Consider the following 9885-nt stretch of genomic DNA (forward strand, 5'->3'; position numbering starts at 1 on the left):
CTGGGAGGAGCAGGAGGCGGGGCGAGAGGCGGGGCAGGGGGGGGGGAGGGACGGCGTCGGGCCATCCCTCGGAGGAGCCGTCCACGCCGCTGAGGGACCCGCGCCAGGGCTGCTGGCGGGGGCACACGGTTTGCCCCATCCCGCTCCCGCTCATACCGCCGCCCAAGACGGAGGCGACGGTCTCTTTGGCGGCGAGGGAGACGAGGCTGGCATCGCTCGCGGGCTCGTCTCCGCGGCCTTTGGCAACCTTGTCGACAGCCGGCCGAGCCGCCGCCGGCCGGTGCGCCGCGGGCTCCCGTTCCACCAGCGGCTTTCTGCAGCGCCGAGCCTCGCAGCTGCGCCCGAGCCGACGGAGAGCAGGATCACCAAGGACGACCTCTCGCGGCTCGTCGCCATCGGACAGATCGACCGCCGCTTCGTGGCCGCGTGCATCCCTCCCCGCGATGGCGGCGGCGCGCGGCTCTGCCTCGTCGACCAGCACGCGGCGGACGAGCGCGTGCAGCTCGAGCTGCTGCAGGCGAGGACGATCTCGCCGCAAGGCGGCCCTCTGCCTGGCGCCGTGGCGCGGCGCCGGCTGCACCCGCCCCGCGCCGTGGCGCTGCCCTCGCACGAGGGCGCGGCCCTCAGTCAGGCGGCGCCGTCCGCCCGCGCTTGGGGCTGGGAGCTCGAGGGCGTCGGCGTGGGAGACACGCACCTCCGCGCCGTCCCCGTGCTGCTCGGCGTCGAGCTCGGAGACGGGGCGCTGCTCGAGTACCTGCGCCTGATCGCAGAGACGGGCTGCCCGGCGCAGCCTCCGCCCCAGGTGCACCGAATCCTCGCCTCCAAGGCGTGCCGAAGGGCAATCATGTTTGGGGACATGCTCGACGCTACGCAGTGCCAGGCGCCATACCTCCCGTCATCCCCGACGCCGGTCGTTTTTCTCCACTTCTCAGATGGAACTCGCGGCCCACGTAGGCCCTGCTCACCAAGCTCGCTGGGTGCGCGATGCCGTTCTTTTGCGCGCACGGACGGCCATCCATCGCGCCCATGCTGCAGCTGCCCACCGCCGACAGCCCGCCGCGGATGCTGGTGCGCGACAGGAATGATTAGGAGGTGGGACGAAGGGGGGTTCGTTGTGTGAGGAGAGGCGCCGCTCGCCCTCTCCGGAGCGATGGCGCGGCGCGGCGCGCGCAGGAGCTCACACGCACGGCCGGCGGGCCGGGCCTGACGGGGAGCGTCCTCTCCCGCCGTCCGCGCGGCTCGATTGGGGGGTCCGGCGGTGGGCCGCTCGTGGTGGCCGAGTGCCGCGCTGTCTGTGTGGGCCCGCGCGCCTCAGCAGAGCGCGTAGCTTGCCACCTCCTGGTTGACTCTGGCCTGCGGTTTTTTTGTTTCGGCGCTCCAACCCGCCGTGGAACATGAACACATATGCACACCGGGGCACCTGAGCCCTGGTCTGACAGCCTGACAGCAAACCCGGACAGCGCCTGACAGTGCCCGACAGCCTGACAGCGCTGACAGCACTTTCTCTGACAGTCTGACAGCACGTGTCTGACAGCCTGACAGCAGAGTCTGGCAGGCGAGGGGTTCCGTCGCTGTCAGGCCCTAACGTGACAGCCTGACAGCTGCCTGACAGCCCGACAGCACACAGTGGCCTGACAGCAGCTCGCTGACAGCCTGACAGCCCGACAGCAGCACAGACCGTACACAGACCCCGTAGAGCCTCTTTCTTGTGCCCCATTGAGGGTATAACAAAGTTACATGCAAAGACATGTGAGTGTGGTCCATGTCCATGTAGTCATGGGATGGTCATGGGTCTCTCTCTCAACCCTCCCGCCCGCCACCTCTGCGGACCCCTCTCTAGCACCGGCGGCTGTGCTACTACAAATGAAGCTACCAGCTAGCCTTCTGGGGCCCTACAGTCATATGCCTACGGCGTCTGGGTGGGGGTGGCCGTCTCCAAGGACAGCTCATCCAAGGTCTTTGCCATCGGCAACATTCAGCAGGTGGCCGTCGCCGACGGCACAGTAGACGCGCGCCGCGCCACTGGCAGCTCCAGCGCAGAGTACCTGCGCCAGCTCTCCATGAGTCAGCGCAGCAACGGGGTCTTCATCAACGACCCCAAGGGCCTCTTTATCCTCCGGTGGTACCGTGAGGTGAAGGGTGACGGGACCCCCCCAGACGGCCCGCGCTACCAGAACAGAGCGTGCAAGTACTACAAGCTGACGAGCGACAACGATGGGGAGGCCTTCCGCTGGACCAGCAACTACCAGATCATCAGCAAGGTGTACCTGAAGAAGCACTCCACCCTGCCTCTCTGCTATTCCCTCAGTGCGGCAGACAAGAAGATGGTGACGTCCACCATGAAAAAGATGGTGGGACCGGAGGCAGAGTAGAGGCTAGAGTATGTATGTGTAGTAGAGTCCTGCTGGTCTCCTATTGATAGTGTCATAAGTGTGGCTGGTGTGTGTCAGAGCCTGGCAGCACCCCGACAGCACCACCTGACAGCACCTGACAGTAACAGCCCACCGTCTGACAGCAGCAGCAGCCTGACAGCTCTGACAGCTCCGACAGCGTCTGACAGCAACACCCGACAGCTCCGACAGCACCTGACAGCTACAGAACCCCTCGCCTGTCAGACATGCACCCGACAGCACCCGACAGCACTGACAGCACCTGACAGCTGGTCTGACAGAGGCACCTGACAGTGCCTGACAGCTGCCCGACAGCCCGACAGATCACCTGACAGCACCTGACAGCCTGACAGCCAGGGCTCAGCGGGGCACACAGGCCCCACGCACAGGCACAGACAGCCACTCGCCACTCCCCAGGCCACAGCACACAGACACGCATGAGGGCGCATCGGTGGTGCAACCGAGATATGACGCCGTCGGGCCGTCGAGTGATTGAGTGATTGAGAATGCGACCAGTGCCTGCATAGAACGAAAAGCATAAGTATCTAAAACTAGACTGAAGGAGACAGAACCGAGCAAAGTGCCGGGACTCCCCGCTTTCTTTCTTTGGCTAGTTTATGAAACAACCGCGAGGCCAGAAAGAATTTAACAGAACAACTCTCTCACAGCAGAAAGAAAGAAAACACGCAACACAAGAAAAGAAAGAACACATACAATCCAAGGGAGAAAGAAAGAAAGAAAATACAGAACCCAAGGGAGGGATGGGAGGACGGCACACGGGATTTTAAGGGGAGGAGTGTGGTGCTAGCCGTCGCCCACCCACCCTTGCATGGGCGTCTGCCTCTTCCTATCTCTCTTCGCAGTCTCTCGCCAATTCTCGCAGCGACCTTCATGCCGCGCCTCGCGGTCTTCTCACCTCTCGTCGTTCTCTCTCCTGCCGCTTCATCCTCTGACCCATCGCTCTCCTCGGCCTCGTTCTGCGACGCCGCCGCTGCCTGCCGAGCCCTTGCTCTCGCGGCTTCTCTCGCGTTTAAAATTCTTTTCCCTGAGGGGGTCGCCGGGGGGGATGGGATGATGGGGATGGTCTTTTAGGCGAGCATTACGGTGGCTCGCGGATTCGACTGTCTTTGGTCCCCCCGGTCGTGCCCACCTTTATGAGGACGACGGCGCCGGCTGTGCCTTTTTTTCGAACCTGTGTGCTGTGCGAGAGAGTTGGAATTCTCTTCCCAGGGAGCCGTCGTAAAAGTAGGGAAAATTCTTTTCCCTAGTGCCTCGCCGTCCTCGCAGGACCGCAGGAGTCGCTTAGGCGGCTCCCGTGGTGTACCTGTGTTAGTGCCAGTGCGCGCCAGTCCCGTGCCCAGCGTCGTGCGCGGGCTTGTTTAAATTCTTTTCCATTTTTAAAATTCTTTTCGTTCTGGTCTAAATTCTTTTCCCTTCCCTCCAATTTCTGTTGGCTCACCGCCCCGGATGCCTCCGCCATCGCCGCGACAGGCGGCGCTCGCGTCCGACATGTACGATTGCGTCTGTCACATCCTCGCGCTGGAGCCGCAGTGGGTCGCCGACGCTCTCGAGGCTGCCGTCCGGGCGATGCACGAGCGCGTTGGCAGAGCGTACAGGAGAGACCTCTACCTCAAGCAGCTCAAGCAGGTGGCAATCTGCCCGCCGCAGCTCGCGGCCTCGGCGGTGTGCAAGCTCAAGCCGCACGTGGGTGCCATGGTTCGAGAGGACTGGCCGCACTACACGCCCGAGCAGCGCGGTCGCCTGCAGAGCCTCAGGAAGGCTGCCGAGGCGCCTGCGGAGCCTGTGAAGCACCCGCCTGAGAGGCGCATGCCAATGGAACAGCCGGCGGGGAAGCCAGCGGGGCGCCAGCCGGCGGGGTGCCCGCCCGCGACTCGCCAGCCTGCGGGACGCCCGCCCGCGACTCGCCAGCCTGCGGGACGCCAGTCCGCGACTCGCCAGCCCGCGACACGCCAGCCCTTGCCGGATGCCGGCGGCCGCGGCGCCACTGCAGCGCCTCGCATCGAGTCGACGGAGGCGTACCACGCCGGGAAGAGGCGCGCGGAGCAGCGTCCGATTCCCACCATTGTGCCGTCCACCCCCTCGACTGCCCTTTCGCAGGCGCTTCCGCGAGCGGTACAGGCGATACCGGCAGCTCGATGTGGCCCTCGCCGCCCTCACGGCGAGCGGGCGGGCCGGCGCGGGGAGAGGGAGGCGCCTCGTGGGTGGGTGCCGAGCAGTCGGCCGCGCCCCTCTGCGCAGGCGCTCTTCACCGGCCTCGACGACAAGGTTCGCGGGGCGTCGTGCGAGGACGCGAGGCGAGAGGCCGAGGCGCGGCTCGTCGAGGCCTTCCGCGCGAAGAAGCGCTCGATGCTGCAGCAGACGCAAGAGTACCGCGCGCTGCACGTCGAGCTCAAGCGGCTCAAGGCGGCCGTCAACGGCTATGTGGAGAGGGCGCCGAAGACGGCCGTGGCGCTCTGAGACAGCCTCGCGGTCACGCCGCCCTCATGCGTGTCCGGGTGTCGTGTGCTGTGGGCCGGTGTGCATATGTGGTTCATATGTCCACGGAGGGAGTAATGGTAATCTCTAGTCTTTTTTAGAGATTGAGAGCTTAAAGATTTGAAAGACTCCACTCGGGTCTACAGTGCTACCCAGAGATTTGAGACCAGAGATTTGAGACTTGAGACCTCAGTGCACTCAGTCACTCGGCCTCCGGTGGGAGACTTTGAGATTAGAGACCAGAGACTTGGAGAACGAGATTTCCCACACCAGAAGGAATCTGCGGTCGAGTTCGCTCGAGATCCAAGATTTGAGACTGAAGATTTGGACGGCCTTCCAACCTAGAGATTTGAGAGCTGAGATTTGGAGATTTGCGGTGTGAATACTGACAAGAGCCTCGAAGCTTCTAGAAGGGTTGAGTGGGGTTGACCTGCAGGGAGATTGAGGTCTGAGATCTGAGATTTGAGATTGAGATTTGAGATTGAGATTTGGGGCCCGGGGAGCCTGCGGCGCCATTTTAATCTGCGCTCCTCTTTATGGCCTGCGGCGCCTGGCTTGAGCTTGGAAGTGTAAACGAGTCCGCCAGGGCGGTCTGCAAACACGGAGCGCGCTGCGCGCGCGGTCTACGCCGAATTAGATGAGAGGGACAGCGCTATCCGCAAAGGCTCGACCAGCTGCGGCGGCTCGTCGGCAAAGGTCGTCCACTCCTTGGCGTACGGCTGAAAGCCGGTGTGCGAGTGGAGCATCTGCGTGTCGAGGCGCCACAGCATCTCGCCCTCAAAGATGATGTCTCGCGACAGCTGGACGTACTTGCGAGTCCGATCCATCGCGCGCCGTCATACGGCACCTGCTTGCCCTGAGCCAGCCGAGACTCCTCGGCATATGAGAGGTTGTGCTTGGCGCGACAATTTGGGCAGCGCTTGCAGTAGAGGAGCCCGTCAAAGCGCCCGTGCGTGCAGTATACGGTTGGATGGACGGGCTCGTCGCTGACCACAAGGCACACCTTCTGCCCTTGCAAAGCGCAGACGGCGCAGAACTCAAGGGACCAGGTGGAGCGGCGTGGACTTCTCCTGCTCATGGGAGCGCATGGGGTCGAGAAGATCCACGAGAGCGCTGATGCCCGCCTCGCTCTCGATGCTGCTGACGAGGATGTTGATGGTCGTGGACGCGTGCTTTGTTTGCATGTCGGCAGCGATGAGCGCTGCGCGGTCGGGTGTGTCGACTGGGTAGCGGGCCATGCCGAGGAGAAGCGCGACGATCTCATCCTCACTCTCGAGCGGCCACAGCTTCGTGGAGAACCGCCTCAGGCGGCGGCGGCGAGTGTCGGCGGCGCAAAGCATTGCAAGCCGAGCGTGCTGGGCTTCCCGGGGTCCTCAGTCTCAATCTCAAATCTCGAGTCACGCTGCCCTAGATTTCGGTGGTGCCGCAAGCGATGTTTTTCGAACGAAGCGAGATAAAGGCGTTCGAAGTTGAGGAAGTTCACAGCATTCTGCATCGAAAACGGAATCTCTCTTGCTTGCAGTCTCAGTCTCTCCCACCCCTCATCGAAATCTCAAACTCCCAAAGCGAAAAGGAATCTTCGCCATTTGAGATCTCACGCGTTTCCTCTAGAAACTCACACCGAGCGACGGGAAGACTGAGATTTCGTGGCTGAAGTCTCGACGAAGATTTGGGAGATCTCAAGGGCGGGACTAGAGACTGAGATCTGCCCTGAAAATCTTCAGGTCTCACTCCTCTCAATCTCTAAGAAAGACTAGAGATTACCATGACTGCACGGAGGGGGCTGGGAAACAAAAAACCGTGCCCCCGGGGCCCAGAGTGAAGAGCTGGAGGTGGCAAGCTACGCGCTCTGCTGAGGCGCGCGGGCCCACACAGACAGCGCGGCACTCGGCCACCACGAGCGGCCCACCGCCGGACCCCCCAATCGAGCCGCGCGGACGGCGGGAGAGGACGCTCCCCGTCAGGCCCGGCCCGCCGGCCGTGCGTGTGAGCTCCTGCGCGCGCCAGAGAGTCGCCGAGCGCCGCAGCACCGGCTGACACGCCGCGACCCCGGCGGCGCAGGTGCGCGCCTGCAGCACGATGGCAGCTTACGGCGGCTACTACACACGGCAGGAGCAAGAGGACGCGATGGCGGCGCGGATCGACAACCCCAACCGCGTCGGCTCTGGCTTTATCAACCTGGGGCCGCAGCAGCGGGCGCCCGCCGTGGCCAACACGAACTGGCAGACCGGGTCGCTGCTCGGCGGCGGGCCTGGCGTCGCCCACGCCGCGCCTCCGGGCGTGTCAGACATCTGGAACAACGCGCCGCAACCGCCGCAACCGCCGCCGCGCGCGCCGCCGCCGCCCGCGCCTATGGGGATGCCTCCGGGCATGGGAGCGGGCGGCTTCGGGCGGACCGCAGCGGAGCAGGCCAACCTGGGTCTGGGCTTTGAGAACTTGAGCATGGGCGGCGGCGCCGGCAGCGCCGGCGCTCCGTACCCCGGTGCGCTCGGCGTCGGGCTAGGCGAGGTTCCGCCTCGCGCGCCCGCGCCGCAGGCCGCGGCGCTGATGAGCCTGCTACAGACGCCGACGCCGAACCCGACGCCGGCCGCACTCAACTCGGCCTTCACGATGGGCAACGGCGGCCACTCGTCGCGCGCGTTTGCCAACCCGGCGATACCGCAAGCCGTGCCGCCCGTGCAGCAGTTGCAGCCCAACGGCGTCCACTCTGCAGCCTTCCCTGCGGGCGCCTTTGCGCCACCGGTGGCCCAGCAGGTCACGCGACCACAGCCCGGCCCGCCTCGCAACCTGCATTCGGCGGCAGACTACGCCGCCGCGGCGCAGACCTACAAGCCGCCCGTGCCGCCGCGCAACTCGAGCCAGGCGGTGGTGAGCGTGTCGCGCGTGCCCGAGGCGTCTAAGTCGCAGCCGAGCCAGCCGGCCAAGGAGGAGTGGGAGTGCCCGCGATGCACCTTCTTGAACAACATTGCGCTGCGCGAGTGCGAGATGTGTGGCTTTGAGCGGGTGGGGAAGGACGAGGCGCCGGCGCAGAGCCGTTCCGAGGACGACGGCTGGCGCACGGCCACCCCCGCAGTGCGCAAGTCGGCGCCGGTCCCCAACCAGGCCAACTCGCAGCCGGGTAAGTCCAAGGCGCAGAGCAAGAACGAGAAGCGGCGCGCCAAGAAGCGGGGCGACCACTAACTGTGCGACGCGCTTGCGGGGGTTCGGGGGGAGCGGATGAGCTTTCACCAGTCTCGCTGCACCGGGCAGCCGTGGAGAGAGGGGGGGGAGGGAGGGGCGGCGTTTGCATCCATTCCCCGCGCGGTGTCGGCTCTTGCTGGCCAGCGGCTGTGCTCCGCGGGCGGCAGCCGCCGCTGAGCGCTGGGGGGTAGGTGTGAGCCCATCCCTCTCTCGTCCCGTCTGACCTCTGGGCAACGGCCGTGTGGTCAAAACGTTCGTTGGCTTTTGTTGCGAATTTTATGAGCATGCTCTCTCAGAAAACTGGCCTCAGAAGCATGCACAACACACACCCTGGAGCGCTACAGCGCATCCCGCTCTCTGGCGAAACATCTCCAATGCGCAATCCGGCAATGCTACTCTACGGGAAAAGACGATAGACAGGTCTCCCTCTCTGTGTATAGACGCTTAGCGCGGGGGCCTTAGCACTCGCTTGCTTTTTTTCGCTCCAGTCCTGCGGATCTTCATTAGTAGACCGCAGGGCTACGAAGCCTTCACACTCCAAGGGGGCTGGGGCCTTAGCTGTATAGACTGTACTGAGTACTCTGATGTTCACGTACTTCACCAGCTCTCCGCCGCGCGGAGAGAGAGCGGAGAGTCCCCCCCCCGCACGGTGACCGGTGCGCGGTGTGTCTCAGAGCTCCTCCACGCAAGACGCGGGGGCAGCAGGCTCGGAGGCGGCGGGCGACGCGGTGACGGCAGGCTCGGAGGCGGCGGGCGACGCGGTGACGGCAGCGGCGAGCTCGGCAGGGGCGGGTTCCGAGGCCGCGGAGGGGGCGGAGGCGGGAGCAGCGGCGGCCTGGGACGCCGCTTTTCGGGGCTTGCCGCCCGCCCGAACCTTTCGCGCCGCGGCGAACTCTGCGGCGGCGGGCGCTCGCACGATCGCGACGAGGCCGGCGGTGCCAGCAGCGGCAACAAAGTCGTGGTGCGGCTCGTTGGGACACCTATGGAGCGGGGAGGGAGAGAGGGGAGCTCAGGGGCAGCACAGTGCAGGGGAGAGAGGTGCCGATCTCAGCGCCGCGCCAGCTGAGGCGCTGCAGCGAGAGGCAGCGGCGAGTGGCCGACGTGTCGAGCTGCCTGCCCTCCCGGTGATTGGCGGCCGACGAGCCGAGGGCCACGAGCAGGGGACGCGCAGCCGCGTCGGAGGAGGCGCCGCTTCCACCGGCCCCACCCTCGCTGCCGCCGCCGACCTCACCCTCGGCGGAGGAGGAGGGCAACGCGGGGGCGGGCAGAGAGAGCTGCAGCAGCGGGCGGCTCTTCAGCTCTGACCCCCCCGCGGCGGCCCTACGATCGACAGGGCGGCAGGTGAGCACGAGACGGGGAGGGAGACGAGCGAGCGCCGCCCCACCCGATGAGCTCCGACTCGGCGTACACATCGACTCTGCCACTCGAGGTTGCGGTGGCGATGCGGTCGCCGCCGGCCGAGGCTCGCAGCTGCCAGATGGTCGCCGGCTCGTCGCCGTCGATGCGGCCCTTCTGGATCTGCAAGCTGTGGTGCGAGCGCAGCGGAAGCACCATCCACTGAGGCTCGTCCGACCCGACGAGCAGCGACGGCGCCTGCGGGGGTGGGGAGGGCGGCGGCGCAGGGCTGTCGGAAAGTGTGGTCGCAGTGAGGGCCGAGCAATTGTGCGAGGCACAGCGAGGCTGTCCGGAAGCGTGATTGCGGTGAGGGCGGAACAATTGGAGAAGGTCTCACCAGTCGAGGTGACGCCGTCCGTCCGGCGGGCGGTTCGCAGTCGCGGGGGGGAGGGGGGGGGGGAGCGCCCATGGGGTTTGCCCCCTC

The 9885-nt window shown here is 65.4% G+C and overlaps 4 protein-coding genes across 4 annotated transcripts; 3 read left to right on the forward strand and 1 right to left on the reverse strand.

The window, feature by feature from the left end:
* Positions 1 to 802: 802 nt before the first annotated feature.
* EMIHUDRAFT_60123 (DNA mismatch repair protein of the MLH3 family) lies at positions 803 to 1029 on the forward strand (the record flags this gene model as incomplete). Its single annotated transcript, XM_005788805.1, has 2 exons — positions 803 to 910; positions 955 to 1029. Coding segments are annotated over 2 exons (183 nt in total), but the record flags the coding sequence as incomplete, so codon positions are not given.
* A 2828-nt stretch (positions 1030 to 3857) lies between these two features.
* EMIHUDRAFT_226488 (hypothetical protein) lies at positions 3858 to 4868 on the forward strand (the record flags this gene model as incomplete). Its single annotated transcript, XM_005788806.1, has 3 exons — positions 3858 to 4267; positions 4509 to 4548; positions 4650 to 4868. The coding sequence occupies 3 exons, from the start codon at positions 3858 to 3860 to the stop codon at positions 4866 to 4868; spliced, it is 669 nt and encodes a 222-aa protein (XP_005788863.1).
* A 641-nt stretch (positions 4869 to 5509) lies between these two features.
* On the reverse strand, positions 5510 to 6226 carry EMIHUDRAFT_226489 (hypothetical protein; the record flags this gene model as incomplete). The annotated part of the gene is made up of 3 exons (XM_005788807.1): positions 5510 to 5662; positions 5734 to 5805; positions 5933 to 6226. The coding sequence occupies 3 exons, from the start codon at positions 6224 to 6226 to the stop codon at positions 5510 to 5512; spliced, it is 519 nt and encodes a 172-aa protein (XP_005788864.1).
* A 486-nt stretch (positions 6227 to 6712) lies between these two features.
* EMIHUDRAFT_362523 (hypothetical protein) lies at positions 6713 to 7562 on the forward strand (the record flags this gene model as incomplete). The annotated part of the gene is made up of 3 exons (XM_005788808.1): positions 6713 to 7398; positions 7424 to 7492; positions 7518 to 7562. A coding segment is annotated over exon 1 (361 nt), but the record flags the coding sequence as incomplete, so codon positions are not given.
* Positions 7563 to 9885: the final 2323 nt, after the last annotated feature.

The sequence above is a fragment of the Emiliania huxleyi genome (genome assembly GCF_000372725.1).
Source record: "Emiliania huxleyi CCMP1516 chromosome Unknown EMIHUscaffold_132, whole genome shotgun sequence".
Taxonomy (NCBI): Eukaryota; Haptophyta; order Isochrysidales; family Noelaerhabdaceae; genus Emiliania; species Emiliania huxleyi.